Genomic DNA, 19,716 nt, shown 5'->3' with positions numbered 1-19,716 from the left:
TTAAAAATGGAAGAGGGTCTTTTAACGTCCACAGACCAGAATGCGGCCTATTTTCTGAGCCTGGCACAGGAAGAGTATAGATCCGAAGCGAGAGGCTGCCAAAACCATGCTCAGTCATAAGCTGGGGACCATTTATGAACTAGGAGACAAAACGGGGAAATTGCTGGCATGGCTAGACAGAAAGGAAGAGGCGAGCCGACTGGTAACAGAACTGAGGACGGAGGCAGGATTATCACTTACTAACCCGCAAGATAAGAGACTACTTTGGTAGATAGTATGCACAGGTGTAAGTCCGGTAGGCTAGAAACAGAAGTGAAAGAACTGTTGTCCGAGATTAGTTTGCTGGTGTTGGAGGAAGACGAGAGACAGACTTTGGAGGGTGACCTTACACCGGACGAAATAGCACAGGCCATTCTCTCTCTCCAGACTGGAAAAGCGATGGGCCCTAATGGCCTCCCTATAGCACTCTACAAACTACGACCCGACAAAGTCGCTCCTTATCTAAAAGCAATTTTCATGGAAAGTCTGGATGAGGGACTTATTCCACTGGATCAGAGAATCTCTACTTTGGTGGTTATACCCAAGGAGGGGAAACCGAAAGATAGCTGCATGTCATACCGGCTCATATCGCTATTGAATGCGGAGGCCAAAATACTGGCCACCCGTTTGATCTGTGTCCTTCATGAACTGGTTCACCCGGACCAATCTGGATTCATGCCGTCGAGGAACAGGTCCTTGAACTTAAGAAGATTGCATGGGGTCTTGGGGAGGGCAGAGACCATGATGGAGGACGCAGCTGTGTGGTGTCACTGGACGCCACTATGGCGTTTGACACTATTGAATGGCCTTATCGTTTTGCTGTTCTGGAGATGGTAGGCCTTGGCTCTAAGTTTATAAGTTGGGTCAGGCTACTATACACTGACCAGCTAGCACAAGTGGTGGTCAACAATAAAAAATAAGCTATCTTCCATCTCCATAGGGGAACAAGACAGGGGTGCCCACTGTCCCCACTGCTGTTTGCGCTCACTTTGGAACCCTTGGCCTGTTGGGTCCGTGGAGACCCTGTAATACGAGGACTGCGCTTGGCTGAGGGGAGGGAGGACCGCATCTCACTCTACGTGGACGATATTTTGCTGTATCTGGCCTCCCCACATAGCTCCCTACGCAAGGTCCTGAATATTTTTACTAACTTTGGGACTTACTCTGGGTATAGAATAAACTGGGCAAAATCACTTATCTTTGTGCTCAAGGGCGGCCCGCCTGTTCTACCCAACGAATATCAACTCAAAGTTGTAACGGAAGGGTTTAATGACCTGGGAATTTTTATTACCACTGATCTCAAACTATTCTACGAAAAACCTTTTACCTCCATTGTGGAGACTGGAACGTGACGTAAACCATTGGCAGTCTCTCCCACTGTCACTTTTGGTGAGAGCCGGGTTGTTTAAAATAATGTCTCTGCCCCCTTTTTTATATGTCTTGCAGAACTCCCCTGCCCTAGTCCCTGCATCATATTTTAGACTGGTGGAGTGCACAGAGAAAGTTGCTCTGGGGAACTGGTCCGCGACGCATCTCCTTCCCGAAGCTGGTGAGGGGATGGGATGACTGAGGAATAGGCCTGCCAAACATCAAGAAATCCTATTGGGCGTCGCAGCTGGCGGCCTTTAATCACTGTATATACCGGCCCCCTATTGACCTGGGCTATGCCATGGATAGATGGCTCCTCCCAGGAGGTAACTACACATGAGCGCTGTACTCGAAACCCGGGAAGTTCCCTCTGAAGGGCCCCACAAAACACTCCGTACAAGTGTGGAACCTGGTCCAGAAAAGTATGGGGTGGGCAAAGACTAACTCGAAACACCCCACTGTGGGACTCAGAACAATTAGGAAATCTCTGGAAGACTAAGGGGTTTGATAAATGGGAATTGAAAGGGATTTCGCAGGTGGCAGTCCGTTGGAAAAAGGGGGGGGGGGGGAAGGGAGTTCTTCCCTTCAACAAAATTATGAACTTGCAGAATCCGAAAAATTCTGATATTTCCAGATATGACACGCCCTTCAAACAGTCATCCCTTGGGGGGGGGGGGGGGGGGGGTGAAGACCCCTCCGGAGGCCTCTCCTCTTGAAGATGGGCTTTTGGACGGATACATGCCCAAGAATGCAATTTCCCTGACATACTTGAAATGAATACATCACTCCCCAGACCCCCTCCCGCAGCTTCCGATAAAGTGGGACAGTGACTTACAGGAACTAGATGAAGACGAGTGGGTGGAGGCGCTGGCGTCCCCACAGGAGGGGGCAATATCCTCTAAGTTGAAGCTGGTGAAATTGAAAATACTTCACAGGGTTTATGTAACAGGGCCTACACTAGTTAAGATGGGATTTGGCACTGACTCTAGTTGCAGAAGGCATGGTGGCCAAGAAGGCACATTTTTCCACATACTATGTGAATGCCCACATATAGCTAAATATTGGAAGGAGGAGGTCATGGGTAAGGCAATCCCCATTGAGGCTAAACACGGTCTCCTAAACATATGGGAGACAATGGATTTGGGTCATAAAGAACAAACCTGGGTGACTCTGGGATTGATGATAGCCAAGAGAAATGTAGAAAGAAAATGGGGGGGTATGTGCAACCCCGACCCTTAGAGAGTGGGAGGGCGATATGGACTGGTGCAGGTTTCATGAAAATACAGTGTACGTAGCGTGAGGCTGCCCTAAAAAATGGTTACGAGTATGTTTTCACTGAATGCTGTAATTTGTAAATGAGAATATAATACTGTGTGCATGAGACTATCGATGTTCATGCTCTTTGACTTGAACTATTGTAAATCTGTGACAATGTTTTATTCACAATGAAAAGAAACTAGGAAAAAAAAAGGCACTCCTCACCTTTCGTAAATTGGTGCAGCGTTTGGGTGGTTTTGATGGATACAGGGTTGTGCCAGATCCTGGGTGCATAGATTGAAAAGGCCTCCGCTTTGTTTTGCCTTTTATTATAATTTTTAGACTGCAGTCTAATGGAGTCCTGGCTGTGCCAAGAACCACCAGAAATAGTGAGCTTTTTTGCAAAATAAGTGGCGATACTGGTTGTGATGGCTTTGATCCAGCCAGTTTTGAAGATGGTGTGACCTGGCAAAAGGAGCCAATGGCGTTCCATTAGGATGGGTGCTGGTGTAATATTTCTTCGGGCCCTGGATAAGTCATGCTGCAGTGTTTAGTATACCCTTTAAGGATGCCAGTCTGGAGTCTGCAGCCCATGGAGCAGAGAGTTACCACCATCCAGATGAGAGTACGAGGGTTTGAACAGCAGTTCTGATGTCCTTTTCTGAAAGATGCATAGTTCTAAAGACAAGTAGCCAACAAAATGTTGTGTTATGGGAGCTGTAGGTTTATCACTGCAAGTATGGTCTTAAAAAACAATTGTGTACAAACTCCTTTCGCCTGCTGAAAAGGCAGAATCAGTTGACGGTACACAGGACAAGTAGCCTCTTTACATCTGAGGGCATGTCTTTTTAAGGTCTGTGCAAATTTGCATGAGCCATATTACTGTTGTCCCCAAGGTACATAAATAACCACAATGCCTGCCAACAAAATAATTAAACCGGTGGGGATTTGCAACTGTAGTTTTTGTACGAACATATCTTGATCACGATATAAAGAACAAAAACATGACTGGTCAATGAGAGTATTTTAAATGCACCTTTTTAAAAAAATTTAAACTTGTGACAATTAGAGCTTTTTAGATGCGAATTGAAGGTTTATTTGCTCAGAGTTCTGTTCCTTACCTAATTTAGGCTAGCCGACTTCTATGGATCCAATTCTCTGAACCAGAGCCAGGAGGTCCAGGCCCAACTAGTTGTTCAGCAAGCCAGAGATTCAAAATTAGCGCAGGACAAGGGCATTAATTGGCATCTGCTGTGTAGCCAATCCAGATTGTGGGAATGTGTCCGCATGACGAAAAGGAGGTCCCAAACCCATCGATTCACCAGATAAATTGGCCAACTTTCCATTATTACGTGCAATGAGACACTAAGTGTGAGCAGTTCGAGTCCCATCAGGAGATGATTATTTGGGAAGAGGTGGGACGATAAGTCAGACGGAGATGGCAGGAGGCCTGGTCCCTCCTCTCCACCAGGGTTAGCCCAACCTTTAATGATCTCCACCCATGCAGAAAACACAACATTGTAGCAGGAACAACAGATGACAAGGACTTTAAGCATAGTACAGGAGATGCCACCCTTGGCAGAGCCAACTGCCCCCGTAACACATTCCTCAACACCCATCGGTTGGTGCAGATGTCACCAGGCAACAGTCTAAGCAACATCAATGCTAAGCATGCACAGTGCAACAGATCTCGCAGCCGAAAATGAGGCCCATGCTCCTAAGGAGTACTCACAGCATAGCACTCAGCAGAACACAGCCGGGCTGTGTTGAGAGGGCCTGCGATGCGAAGTATCTCCCCGCTCCCTCTCCCCCTTGTGGTGAGGGTTTTACTGTAGTCTTTCAGGCTAGAGACCTCACTACTTTACTGCACACAGCAGAGCTGCATGTGCATATACAGCATCTTGTTGTCAGATTCCTTCCACTTCAGGCTGCACAAGTCTTACGCAGGATGAGTGAGACTTGAAGATTCTGACTCACATTGTTCCACATTTTCCAAGCTACCAGCTCTGCTCATTTTCAATATCGTAGGGAACGCAACTATCACAAAGACACAAACAGGGTATCTGCACCCTCTGGACTACATACCCAAAGATCTTTCATGCTTTGTCTCAACTGGTTACGAAGAATGCAAATAAACACACAGTAGTTAATCTTCAACACAATAGCAGTAGGCTAAATGAGAAGCATTGCATTCAGACAATACTTGAAGACCAGACACAAAGATCGCTCACAAGTGTGCTTCAAAAAACACTCACCATCTCTAAATTGCTTTTAGTCTGTTTCAATAGCTCTTCTGATAAAGTCTTCTTCATACAAGTGCTCAGGAGAAATGCCTGCAATGGTAACAGAACAGTTCACTGCTCACATAATACAAGACAAGTGGCCTGAAAGTACACTATAAAATTGAATAATTAAATCAGATCAGTGACTTCAGGTCTGTAATTGCAGAGAAGGGATGAGGGAGGATGGGTGGCAAACAAGTTAAAAGGAAGACATCTTATCTCAGCAGGTGAGTGACCACAACCCATTTTTATCAATAGACATAAGTGCTGTGTTTAACAGTTCAAATGAAATAAGCTAAAACTCATACAAACATTTATAAAGCGTGGCAAATCATGAGAAATGAGAATATTGATAAGCTGGTGTTTACAGAAAAATCTGATGGGATAATCATGAAGTTTCCAAAAGTTACTGCTGTAAATGCCTGTTTACTTAACCGGTCTTTCAGTTATTTCACCTCCCAGTGAGGCCCGGATATTTTTGCATAATACAATGCAAACCGTATAAAACTAAGCAATAAAATTGGCCTAATACAGAGAAGTATGACTTCTGGATTGCAAATGCAGAAAAGGAGAAAGGAAGAAAGGTAGAAAACCCATCAAGAAAAGGTAGTGTGCTTTATTTCAGTGCAAGTCAAGTTGTGTGGCTGATTACTATGTATGCACGTAGTATTTGAATAGCGCAAACCTAGCCATTAGGCAGCAGAGCTGTACGGGGTCAAGGCTTAAGACAAAGTTGAAGTGTGATAGTAAGGTAGTTGGCTTGTGGACTGCTGCTGTTCCATGATGTAATGTTTAAGAGATTAACTAAATTGGGGCTGTCTGGATGGATATGGGGACACTGGTCTCAATGCTTGGTGCATAGAAAGGGGAAGGCCTTTTGCCCTTGTTTTTTATCTACAGTTTCCAAAGAGTCCTGGTGCGGGTGTGCAGAGATCCACTGGATTAGCTTGCCATCCAAGTAGGCAGGGGTGCCAGACATAATGGCTATTAGATGACAGATGGCTTTGAAGGTTGTGCGGGTTGGCAAGGAGTGCCTGTGGAGGTACATCAGAGTGGAGTGCTGTGGTCATATTTCTTTAGGCCCGAATGAGGTGTGCCGCAACATGCTGGAAGCCCTTAAGGGGGAACCAGCGTGGATTAAGGAGGGAGGGGTAAGGTTTGCTAGTCTCTCAGCTAGGTGAGGGGGCATCACCAAAGGAAATTCAAGAACACCTACACTAGAGAACTAGCCTGCCTGCTTGCCAAGACCAGTATGCCCTGTGATTGAGAGGAGAGCGCTGGATGAAGAGAAAATCAGTGGGGGATCCTGGCGAGGGGATTCCTGTAGCGAGGAGATGGCTGCTGCACAGATCGGATCATCGCCTGTGTGCAGGTTGAACATCAGTGACCCCGTACGTCAGAAGGGGCAGCCGTTAAGCAGCTGTGGTTGGCACCACTGCCATACTGATCGGGCCATAGCCCGTGTGCGGAGTTAAGTCGGCAACCCAGTATGTCAGACGCCGCTGTGAAGATTACTTGTGTAACAATTGGGCCGTACGCCAATGGGTGGAATGAAGTCAGTGACCCTGTATCTGCCAGAGGGGGTTGCCGTGAAGAATTTGCAGTGCCAATTGTGCCCTCGCCTTTTTACAGAGAAAGGTTGGTGACCCCTATGCCAGAGGGGGCCAATAGGAAAGGACAAGTACTGTTGCCTGGTTCAAGCGGTTGTCGAGAGGATAAGCCGCTGTGGTGATGCAGGAGGGCCCGAGCCCTTGACTGAGGATCAGAACTGTATCAGAAAAGGCCCTGCCTCATCCGCCCCGCCCCACCCCCCCAACCAGCACCACCACAACCTCACCTGTGGGAAGGATCAAAGGAACTTACTGATTCACTGGAGGAAACACCATGGATGCGAAGCTGCTACCCCTACAGAGGCTTGAGTGCTACTCGCCCAGGGTAGTTACGGCAGTACTCCACCGCTCACAAGCAAAACTTATTCTGCTATATAGCGCTTCGGGTGCTGAAACACTTTTTACTTTTTAGACGAGTCGGAGTGTGACTCCTGAGACGGACTACTAGTAGGGCTTAAACTCAATGTCAACTATAGTGAATGAGTAATAACTGCTACTGCTAGCGGAGTGGGACTCAGGGCCCGACTGTTAAAACACTAGAGCCTTGACCTCAGGGGACTGTGTGTATTGTTTGTGAATGCTGTATTTTACTTTACGTTTGTAAATAAACATACTTGACTGGACAATCAGTTATTGCTGCTATTGAATGTATTTTGAGTTGCGATCCTGTGCTCACCCCTCTCCCCACCCCTGGCAAAGCCACGGACTGCTTGACCCGCGCTATCACGGAGTCAAGTGCTAAAGCGGTACTTGTACCAGTTGCTCAGGACCCATATTAGGGCCTTGGACATAAGGAGTAATAGGCATCAGCCCCATGTTGGGCCCACTAGCTCCTGCTTGTCCTGTGTCCCTAAAAGGGTTTCTGACAAGATCCAAGACTGATTTGCATAAGGCTGGCCTCTAACTGTGATTTTACAGTGAATAAAGTAGGGACTGTAACTCCACCCAAGTAATGACCAATGTCTAGGTTAAATAAAGCATTCCTCCCATCACATTTTGTTTTTCTCAACAGAGCAAGAAAGGAAACATCTAAACAGAACTCACTGGGATTTACCCATATGTAACACAAAATTCTTGCTCAGCAACAAAGTAAAATCTCTCAAATTGGGCAGAGTGAGAAGAGTATAAAGACAATGGCGTAGAGACTAGGATCTAAATAAAAGTTTATAATATATCAACTTGCATGCCATCTATAAATTTCAAATCTGTGAAGTCAAGAAAAGCTACTTGTCTCATTGTATCGCTCAAACTACAATCTTTCAGATTCCTCAGCTACCTTTGAACACTCCAAACAACTACGTGATAATCTGGCTGAATTAGTCTTGAACAAGATTAAACTAATACGGGAGAACAAAGGCAGAAATAAATCCTACATCCGATAATCTTTCTATGACAACGTACAAACTAGGATTATTTTAAACTCTTACACATTGATATTGATGCCACTGTTACAAGCTACTGTTCGCTGAGCTTACCAACAGCCAAATTCATGAAGTTTCTTTTCCTTTTTCTCAAAATGTAACTGCTGGATTTGTTTAACTGTTATTGAGGACAAGGTATTTTCCACACTATGTGAAAAAATATCACTGTGAAAATCAGTTTTTTAAAAACTGAATCTTGGCTGACAAGCTCAACATATTTTAGCCATTTTCACTTCTACCATTCCTGAACAAACGTTTACTGGAGCAGTTTTAAAACCAGTTTTTCCAATTTGTTTAAGACACTCATTTGTATATCTCCTTCCAAGCTGGATTCTGGACAGGAAACAGAACAGAACTGGTGATCCTATTGGTTTTGGATGATCTTCGATCCCTGATTGATACTGGGGTTGTTGAGCCACTGGTACCTTTAGACTGGTCAACTACCTTTAATATCATAAATCATTTCCTCCTGAAAGCATTCTAGAAGTGGGCTAAACTAAGCGATCAAACAGATTACATCATTTCTGACCGTGAGCACATCACCAAGATACCACCTTTTCACTCCACACCTAAGAAACTGAATGGTGGTGTCTCGCAGAAATCACTTCTGTTCCCACTGATATTTATTCCACTCTCCTGGAACACGTAGTGGGTTGCTTCTATATGGATGTGGATGGCACTCAAGCCGCATTTGGACGGTCTAATCCAACTGCAAATATCAACTCATGATCTTAAAATATATTATATATACACATACACGATTCTTTTTATGTTTTAATGAAGGTAATGCCATACAGAATGAACCGTATTATAAACAAAATCATGAATTTGAATGATTTAAAATGTTTCAAGATGGCGATTATAATGAACTGTGTCAATGCCGCCACTCCTTTGGTTGTTTTTTTTTAGTTTTACACTATGTGACACAATATAAGCGGGAATAGTAATGGTGCTCCCTCGTGAGCAGGGTTGTTACTGAACGACTGAAACGAGTTGACTTTTTACTCTATCCCGTTATAAATATCAGTTGGGTCCCACGATTTGGAATGGCGCTGTCCGTCTTAGAATCCTGAAAACAGGACTTGGGAAAATAAATCTATATATATATTTTACACCCACAGCATCTGGTTCATAAGAGTAATCAACAGGTTGATTCAATATAGGTTGGATTACCTGAAGGTCATTTATATAGTCGTCCCTTTAAACCCTCCTCATCAACTCGTGGAATATGTTGCTGCCGGTCTCATATTAGTCACCTCAAGACATGTAAGGATATCATCATTTCTAAGAACTCTGTACTGGCTACCACATGATCTTCAGTTACCTTCAAAGCCCTCATGATCATACTCAAAATCGTACATCATACATATGAGGGGTAGGTAGAGTTTAATGGTAGAAATAAGTTTATAGTGTTCATGGATGGGTGGAGTTTAAGGCAGTGAGGGGTTTGGAGATAAATGGAGTTTAAGGTTGGTGAGGGGATTTGGGGATCAGGGAAGGTGGAGTTTAGCGTGGTGAGGGTTTTTTACGGGTCAGTAATGGGTGGATAGCACAATTGATAAGGGATTTTTAAGTGCCAGGGATGGGTGGAGTTTGAAGGTGGAGAATATTTTCTAGGGTTTAGGGATGGGTGGAGTTTTGGGCTGATAGCTGGTTTTAGTGGTCAGGGAATGTTGCCATTTAGGGTGGTGAGAAGTTTAGGGGTCAGATATGGGTGGAGTTTTGGGGCAGTAAAGTAGGATTAGTAAAGGGATGCAATTTAAGTATCCAAAGCAACTGTTTTCAATTCAGCAGATCTAAATCCGCCGCCCCACCAACCTTGAGGAAAATCTCCAAGAAAAAGCATACACTAGAACAATACGACATAAAACTTGTGTCATGAGAGGGCCAGGGGAAGTGGAGCCAGTGGTGTATCAATTGTGAAATGCAGGCCCTTGTGCAAGCAAGGTAAATTGTCTCCCCTCACCACTTACTGGACAGTAAAATACAAACCATTTTGGTGCATTGGGGCTATAACCTCACAGGGCCATGGTGCCACTGTACTTGCTACACTATTGACAGCTATACGCCTCATCGCCGGGTCTGATGCTGCAAGCCCCGTGGGAGGAGGCTCCCTCCCTTGGGTCTCGCAGCAATGGGCCACAGCTGCAAGGCCCGGAGAATGATGGGGCTTTCTTGGGCCCCACAGCTCCGGATCATTGAGGTGAGGCACATGCGATTGGGGACCAATGGAATAGTAATGGTGCAATGGCCTCAGATGCAGGCAAAAAATGCAGGACAACCATGATTTGGGTGCATTGGGTCCATAACATCCCTGAGCCCTTTGCATCCAAACGTGGCACAGGGCATCATCTGACAGTGGAGGTAACTCTGGCTAGATCTTATCACCACTGTCAAGAACGAGTAGTGTCAAAACTTCTGCAAGTCAGTTACTGTGAAAACTCTCCAGGAGATACATTCTGGCTGGAGTGGAGCATGGGACTCGTGTAAGTTTTATCACATGTGCCTCTCCTGTCCAGAGTTTGGAAGGAAATCAGGAGCGTTCAGTCCCAAGTCATCCTTGTGGCTCCAGTTTGAGCTAAAAGAGTGGCACCCAGAACATCTGGACAGGAGCGCCTGTCCCTGATCAGGTTGCCACTTGATCACGTGTAGTAGCAGCAGGGCAGGGTTCTTCACCTGAACCTGCACAATCTACACAATTGTGTGTGGGATTGAGTAGAGGCAGTTGACAGCGTTCAGCCTACCACTCAAGGTTGTGGAATGTCATTGTTGCTGCCAAGCGTCCATCTACAAAGTCCATTGATGCGGGTGCTGGCCTGGTGAGGAGTCCACAAAACAGATACTTTACAAGCCAAACTGTCAGATGTTATATTGTTTGTTTTGTCTTTGGCCAAGCAAGGTCTTGCATTGGGCGCTATTCAACGTTATTATTATTTTTTTATTTTTTTATATTGAGATTTTACAAAATACAAAAAGTGTAACAATTGAACAGGCCAGCCTTACATACTACATAATGAGTAATAGCTCAATGACAATGTATACATTGGAATGCAGTTTTATGACCATCCCCGTCAAGCACATGCCCGAGCTGTCAGCAGTGCCCCGCTTCCTCACATGTGCGGCCTTCGACTGATATCTGCATAACAAACTGATCAGTTCATCTGATGCACCATGTATCAGTGCTGCCATCTCTCCCAGGGCATATGGTCCCCACAGTGTACACAGTCCATGCTGCAGGAGTGTAGTGGTCCCATCCAGCAGTGCGCCGCCCCAAGTCAAGTCTAGCTAGTGGTCAGGACCGACGGTCCCACCCCGAGCCACATCAGCTGCTTCAATATGTTCCCTCAACCACGTCAGGAAAGGGTCCCAGATGTCTCGAGCCGTGAGGTAGGAGGCATCAGTTCCCAAAATGTACGCAGCTGCACATTGCCATATGTCACATCTGCGATCCACCCCTTAAGTGATGGCGCCCTCCTCCTCCCCCAGTGTAGTGCCACCTGTCTCTTTGCGTAAAGTAACAGTAGGGCATGTAATTTGCGCTGCTTGGGCGGGGTGTCTAACATATCCCAACAGACCCAACAGAGGCGACGGGTCCGCAGGTACTCCAACACCCCCGACCAATATTCCCCGAGCCTCGGGCAATCCCAGGCCATGTGCAAAAAGGTAGCGGGGGAGTGCCTACAGTGCCAGCAACTGTCATCTTCCCTCAATCCCATGCGATGCAAACCTACGGGTGTTCTATAAAATCGATTTAAGTATTTAAAGTGGATCAAACGGAGTCTGTAGTTAGGGGAAAGTTCAGACAGCTGTCTGCAGCAGAAATCCCACTGCGCCTCGGTAACAGGGGTGGAAAGATCTCCGTTCCAATACTGAAATGATTTGGACTGTACCACCGGGGCTGCGTCCTGCATATGCGTATATAAACGAGTGATCAGTTTGCGCTGGGAGGGGAATTTCAATATGTTTTCCAAAGCTTGGAGCTGTGGGGGGGCCGCCGGAGAATCCCTAGACATCGCCCGGCATGCCGTGCGCAATTGATGGTAGATAAACAGCTCAGCAAAGGGCACTGCCTGGCCCTCTTCCGCAGTCGGTGGCGGCCTGAACTCTATCATCAGGAAATATATCCTCAAAAGTGCGCAGCTTCAACATCCGCGCTAGGCGCGCACCACCTCCATCGTCAAGACATGGTAGCATGGGGTTCTGTGCTAATGGAATGGAGGGGGCATATAGCAACGGGATCCCCGCCCACCTACGCAACTCCTCCCATGCCCATCGTACCATGCCCGCGGTATCAATGTCACCATGTGGGCGTCGCGATGCTTTGTAGAGTGCAACTCGCAGGGGGACCGGCGCAACCGCGTCCATCTCCACCGCAACATGGGGTTGAAATGGTCAGGGTGTACCCAGAAGTGGAGGAACTGGGCTTGGGCACAACGCATAAAGATGCATGTCCGGAGCTCCCCATCCGCCCTGTCGTAAAGGAAGCGTAAGCATGTTCCTGGATACCCTCGCCTGCCTGCCTGCCCAGGTCAGCGCAACTAAATGCGATTTAAGAACATTGAAGAAGCGGGCTGTCAATGGGATGGGGATATTCACGAAGAGATACAGAAATTTAGGTAAAATTACCATCTTGGCCAGTGCTATCCTCCCCGATACCGAAAGTGGGAGTTTCGACCAGATTTGAACCTTCTCCTCCAACCATGTCACTGCCGGTCCGTAATTCAAGTTCCATAGGGCTTACATGTCGCGACTTATCCAAATGCCCAAATATTTGACCTCATCCGCCTCCCATTTTAAGGGGTATTCAGAGCGCACCTGTGGCGTGTTGTCTGTTAACGGAAATATCACTGACTTTTCCCAGTTAATAGAAATCCCGGAGAGCCCCCTGAAACGGATGAATTCCCTCAAAATCGGGTCAAGGTTTACCTCCGGATCGATCAGGTATAGAGTCACGTCATCGGCATATAGCGATATTAATAGGCTTCTGGAACTGAGCCCTATTCCTCTCGCCGTGTGGTGCTGCCGGACACGAGCCGCCAATGGCTCCATCGCGATTGCAAATAACAGCGGGGAAATAGGGCAACCCTGCCGTGTGCCGCGCGAAATGGGGAAGGGATCAGATAGCAGTCCATTCACTTTAATTCGGGCTCCAGGTGAGGTATACAGGAGCCTCACCCAATTAATAAGGAGGGGGCTGAAACCCATGCGCCCAAGTATGGCAAACAAATACGGCCATTCAAGGGTATCAAAAGCTTTGGTTGCGTCCAGGAAAACCACAGCAGCGCGCACGTCAGGGTGCAGGTAATGCAGGATGGAGAAAATAGTACGCAAGTTGTGAGATGTACCTCCCTGGGATAAACCCCGATTGGTCCGGCAGCGCCACCATGGGGATCAATGGTTGGATGCGGTTTGCGAGCAATTTAGCCAATATTTTGGCATCAACATTTATGAGCGACAAAGGTCGATAAGAGTGCAGCTCCATGTCAGACTTCCCAGGTTTCAATAACGTGATGATTATGGCCTCCCTCATTGACTCAGGTAAGACCCCCACCTCTAATGCTTCCTCATATACCTCCAGTAGCTTAGGTGCCAGTTCATCAACGTATGCCTTGTAGAATGAAGTAGTCAGGCCATCAGGCCCAGGGGCCTTGTCAAGCGGCATACTTTTTATCACCGCAGCAACATCCTTCACTGTGAATGGGAGATCCATATACTTCATATGGTCATTGGGAAACCAGACGAGGGCAATCGAGTCCATGAAGGACTGCATCCCCTCGGGGCAGGTGTCCTGGGTGGCAGTGTATAACCCAGCATAAAACTCCCAAAACACTTAAGATATCCTCCTGCCCTCTAATGACTGTGTCCGGTGCAGTGTGTATTTCGTGAATAAAGGTAGTGGACCTCCGTGGTCTAATCATGCCCGCCAGTGTGCGTCCCGGCCTATCTCCCTCCCCATATCGCCTAGCCTCGGCATATTTCCCAAGGAAACTGACCTCCCTTTGTGCTGCCTCTGAAAATTCAATTAGCTTGGTTTTCAGGAGCCCAGCTGCCGCCGAGTCCGCAGTGGGGTAGAATTTCTCCTCAAGCTCTCTGATTTGGGTCTCCAAGGAGGCCAGCGTGCCCCTGAGCGCTTTCAGCACCCCCGCCTGTCGCGCGATACAGCTTCCTCTAATTACCACCTTAAATGCTTCCCAGAGAGGGGCCACAGTCTGCACAGATCCCGAGTTTAACTCAAAATAGTCCTTGATATCCGATCTGATCTCTTCTCGAAACGCTTTGTCTAACAAAGCATGTGGGGGGAGGCGCCAGGTGAAGGCTCGCGACAGAGAGCCAGGCAACAGCAATTTCAGCAAGCATGGGGCATGGTCTGATAGTGTGTGCGGCATGTGCAATACATCTAGTGACCAGGAGGCCACATCTCGGGACACCAACCAGAAGTCCAATCTGGACCACGCACTACGATGAGCCGATACGCAAGAGATCCCTAAGCGCCGGGTTCCTTACGCGCCAGATATCCACCAACTCCCCTTCAGATACTATAGCTTGCAGAGCAGCGCTAGCTGCGGGATGTAAAGCTCTAGAGGCTCCCTTCCTATCCAACTCATCACCGCATTAAAGTCCCCACCCCACAAAATCGTGCTGCAACCCGTGGCTCTTACTCTCATCCATACATCCGCAAAGAAGTCAGGGGAGTCTACATTCGGACCATAAACAGCCACAATGACCATAGAGATCCCACATAACGAACCTGGTAAAATAATATAACGTCCTTCAGGGTCAGTTCTAACCTCACCCTCCCGCCAATACAGCCCTTTTTTAATAAGCACAGCCACACCTCGTGCAAAATTAGAGTATACAGATGAGTAGACACCGCCCCACCGCTTGTGGCGCAGGTGCGTGGAGCGCACGTCATGTAAGTGGGTCTCCTGCAACAAACAAATATCTATGTTATGCCTGGACAAATATGCATTCACCAGTCTCGCCTTCCGTCCGTCATTTAGGCCCCGAATGTTCCAAGTAATACAATTCAGCACATTAGTGAGGGCATACTTTCCACACAGTCTCTATCTCAAGACACATAGTGCTGACGGGCACAAATCTAGTAAACAAATGCATGAGCCAACAAAGGAACGACATATAGGCTGGAAAAAACCCCCAATCCTTCCTCTCTTCTTCCCCCCCCCCCCACCCACTCCAACCCCCCAATCAGGTTGTAGATTACCGCCCCAAAAAAACAACATACCCAAAACTTGGTCGTGTCATAACAGGGAAGTCTCCCATGGGGGCGCAGCTGAACCTGCTAACTACCTCGTTTGCACAAGGCGGCCAGTAGTACTTTGGGAGAGCCCTTGTGCCCCGGCTTAATGCACCAAAGAACAAATATCAACATATCTTAAAGCGACATAGCGTGCGACAACCAACCAGCCCACATAACACATTGTAAAGTTGACCCTCTCCCAGGGTGAAAACCTGATCGGTCGAACAGCACCCACATTAGTCATTGTCGCTAAGGCGGTCACTTGAAGCTTGACCATCTCCTCGAGTTCCTTTATGCTTCTTCCCCCCTACGTGCTTGGCAAATTTCAAAGCCGCTTTCGAGTCGGTGAAAAAGTGGACAGTTCCATCATAGGATACTTTCAATTTGGCTGGGTATAGCAAGGAGTATGGAACCTGCGCCTGCAGTAGTATGTGCTTCGCCGGAAGGAATTCTCGCCTAGCCGCTTGCACCGCTGGGGTGAAGTCAGGATAAAACGAGATATTACCTTGATGTTGTATCTTCCCCTTGTCTCTGGCCAATCTAAGAATGAGATCCCGATCTTGATAGTTAAGAAGTTTTGCTATGATCGGCCTTGGCGGAGCGCCAACCGGAGGCCTCTGTCCGAGCAAGCGATGTGCCCGCTCCACCACAAAAACAGAGGATAGAGCCGGGTCAAATAACTCATGGAGTAGGTCAGTGACGTACGTTTCCATCTTGGAAATGGCAGTCGTCTCAGGAATCCCAGTAATGCGGAGGTTATTGCGTCGTGACCTCGCCTCTAAATCGTCATTCTTGGCCCTGATAACCTTTAATAACTTGTCCATGTGAAGCAGTTGTTCCTTGGTTTCCACCTGGAACTCGTGGAAATCCATCTGACGGCTATCCAGTGCATCAATGCGGGTCTCATGCGTCGACACCTGAGACTTGACTGAGTCAAGCTGCGACGTCAGCGTGTCTAGTTTTGTGTCGGCTGGATCTCATCTTGAGCATGATGGATCGCAGATCTTCCCCCTGAGTCTCCGCATGTGCTCCTTGCTGGGCCTCCCCCTGTGCCTCTCGGTCCGGCTCTGCAGTTCTCGTGGTGCGTTTATTATCAAACTGTATCTTGGGCTGCTTTGCGTCTGGTCTGCCCATTTTGAGGTGAGCACGGAGTTCGTAGCAGCAGATCCGCAAACGTCGCCACAGCGGGCAAGTAAACCACGGAGTGAATGCCACCCCCCCAACGTGTCTTCAATGAAAGGCAGCACCAGAACACGTCGTCACACAGTCTATGGAGGGCTCTGCCGATTCCGGTCGAAGCCTCCGCTTCAGCCCACTCAGCTCCACGTCGGGTTTCCCGCAGGCCCAGAGGATGACAAGTGGGCGCACTCTACCACCCCGCATGCAAGAGGGCAAGCGCCAGTGGCAAGTGTACTGGTCCAGCAGCCGTTATAGGGCCGGTGCCTTCCTGCAGTCCAGTCCCAAAGCGTGAGCCCGGGGCCCACCTCCGTACACACTTCCACAGGGCAGCTGCGCCCCTGCGCCCCAGCAACCGACTGACAGGTTCAAACGGATCCTACCTGTGCCACCTCAAACGTGCCACTGCTCATGAGTCTCTCGACCGCTTCCCCTCAGCTGCGCCTCCGGGCCCCAAGCATTCGCGGCAGATCAGCAGCCACAAATTCACCTTCTAGGCAGGCAGCGCTCCGCAAAGCTGCTCTCAATGCGATAGGGCTCCAGGCCCGGGAGCAGGTCAGTCCACTGCTAGCGCCCCGCAGGGATCCTACCCAAGCAGCCGCTGACGCTTCCCCATTAGGCCCACTCACACATTGGTGTCCTCATCAGCTACAGGGCAGTGGCGCTCGTAGGCAGCTCAAAATGGCGGTTCCCTCGCAATCTCCGTCCGCTGCAGTCAGCCAGCTGCCCCAGCGCAGCTTCACAGGTTACCAGCCGGTGTCCGCAGTCTGCTCTCACCGCCAATGCGCCGATCACCGGCTCCGGTATTTAGTAGAGCACCGCCGCCGAGATCGCGCCACCACTCCGCGCTAGGCCGAAGCCGCGGTGTAGATTTTCACGGGTCCCAGCATTCCACATCCCAGCCTCGGCAGCCAGCTCCCGCGTCCGCACCTCCGCTCTCGCTTCACCGCCTAGGGGCAGTCGCCGAGTCTCAGGCCACCCGCCGGGGGTCTGTGGGTGTCCCACGCCTCGCCGCTGACACCAGGGTCCACAGGTCTCCCCTCACTTAGCAGGATATAATGCAGGATTTTGTACCGGCCGGTGGAGCGCGCTCAGCAAGCGGCCATTCCGCAGCACGGCCAAACCACGCCCCATTCAAAGTTATTTATTGCCCCTTTTGGCCTTTTTGCGTTTGCCGGTCTAACCGTCCTTGTTTCAATCACCTGATGGGAGTTGTGAGGAGTGTTTTTAAAGGTTTAACACACGTTCCCTTCGAAACCATTGCGATCACACAGTGGGACCTTAATTTTGTCTTGACATTGCTCATGTTTGCTCCCTTAAGGTTAAGCACAGCTGCTTGTTGAGTCTGCGGACCTTAAAGACTGCCATCTTCATTGCGATCACTTCAGCTCATCGTGTAACTGAACGCCTGGTTCTATCGGTACAACAGCCCTATATCACATTTTTACTGGACAAGCTGGTGCTAAGGTCTTGTGCAATCTTCTTGCTGAAAGTTAGTTCCTTTCCACATTAGGCAATCCATAACTGTATCCGTGTTCTTTGCATGGGCAATCCACAACTCTATCCATGTTTGAGAACTCAAACGGGCAGAAGTTTTGACACTGCACATATGACCGAGGCAAAAAGATCTAGCCAGGGTATCACCATATTCGAAGATGCCCTGTGCCACTTGAAGATGCAGAATGCCACTCGTGATCCACTACACATCAGCTGAACTTGTCTGGCATTCAATGGATCTTGCCAGGTAGCTCATGATCAGGGATATTCCTTGATGCTCTAGCCAACTCCATAGGGGTAGAGCCTTTTGGCACAGTACCTATAAGCTCACTCTGCCATGCTTTTTGTTGTACCACATTGCCTGCAACTCAAGTAGACATATAGAGCAGGGTTTCCATCGGAGACTAGAGAGCTCTAATCTCTACCTCCCCCAGAGGACTTCGCCAACCTAGCAAGGACGCATCACCACCACTGCCTGCTGTGGGTGTGAAATTAAGAGGGGTCTTTCACTGGTCCAACTGTTGTCAGACACCCACCACTGATCTCTTGTCTGGTCACCGCCAAAACATGGATAGTATTTGAGAGGTTTCCTTGGAGCTGGAACTACTGGGACTCAAGACTCCACTTCAGAATCCGCATATGCCACCTGGCGTAGTCAACAAGCAGGAGGCTGCAGGCGAAGATGCCACAGAGCTGCTCTCTCCAAGATCCAGCATTGAGGCTTAAACATCGGGATCATAGCCCAAATGTTCCCGACTTGTTGCAATGGAGAGAAGATCTTGAACCGCACAATGACCAAAACAGCTACTATTAAAAGGAAGCCTCTCCAAAGGAGTCAGGTGCAACTTCGGCTCGTTGAACGAGAACTCAAATAATGTCAGGTTTGCGGTCATCTGAGGAAGGGGCACGATGGACTTAGGCGAGCCTGTCATCCACAGCCATCATCAAGGTAGAGGAAAACTGGTATCCAGACCTCCAAAGATGGGTGGAGACCACTGCCATCCCTTTTGTATACACCCAAGGGGCAATGGTGAGGCTGAACGGCACAGCAAACTGAACATTTTCCTGGCCTACCTTGAACTGCAGGTACACGTCTGTGGGACTGCAGAACTGGTATATGAAAATATGACCCTGCAGGTCCAAGGCCAACATCCAGTCACCCAGATCAAAGACAGACAAAACCAGGGCAAGCATGATCATTCTGAATTTGTCCTTCTGTAGGAAGATATTCAGAGGGCGAACAGCTAGGAAGGACCAAAACAGTCCATCTTTCTTTGGCACATGGACTTAAAGTAACAATTAATCCCTATTTCAGAGTCCGGAAGCCTCTCAATGGTCCGTTTGGAGAGTAATGTTCACACCTCCTGCATTAGAATGAACAGGTGCTCTTCAGAAACCCAGTCTGGTATAGTAGAGCGGGTAAATACGGCAGAAAAACTGTAGGACATAACCATGCAGAACGATCTTGATGACCCATCTGTCATGTGATGCATCGCCACCCTGTGAGAAAGTACTGGATTCAGCCTCCCACTGGGTGGTTGTGCACCGCTAAGGGGAAGCTAAATCGGCTTTGAGGCTGTCGTAGGAGAGGTTCAGGGAGGACTGATAGCCTGGATGACCTGTGCGCTGCCTGCCAGATCCATGTCCTCAGCCACAAAAGGACTGCTGTGATTTCAGAGTATGCCAACCACTGGAGTAGCCTCAGAATTTCCTGAATTGGTTAGGAAACTGTGAGGAACAGTGTGCTATGACCATACTCCCTTTAAAATGCTCTAAGGCAGAATCAGCTTGGTCGCTGAAGGTGTGAG

At 48.3% G+C, this 19,716-nt stretch overlaps 1 protein-coding gene across 2 annotated transcripts in view; it reads right to left on the bottom strand.

The window, feature by feature from the left end:
• SNX31 (sorting nexin 31) overlaps nt 1–19,716 on the bottom strand; it is a 189,441-nt gene that overhangs the window by 24,070 nt on the left and 145,655 nt on the right. For both annotated transcript variants that reach the window (XM_085605168.1, XM_085605167.1), the window contains exon 12: nt 4,920–4,997. In XM_085605168.1, coding sequence (XP_085461294.1) covers nt 4,920–4,997 — 78 coding nt within the window. The remainder of the gene's footprint in view (nt 1–4,919; nt 4,998–19,716) is intronic.

This window comes from Triturus cristatus, chromosome 5_1 (genome assembly GCF_964204655.1).
Source record: "Triturus cristatus chromosome 5_1, aTriCri1.1, whole genome shotgun sequence".
Classification (NCBI taxonomy): Eukaryota; Metazoa; Chordata; class Amphibia; order Caudata; family Salamandridae; genus Triturus; species Triturus cristatus.
The sequence above is the reverse complement of the archived record's forward strand: the minus strand, read 5'-3'. Positions and strand labels throughout refer to the sequence as shown.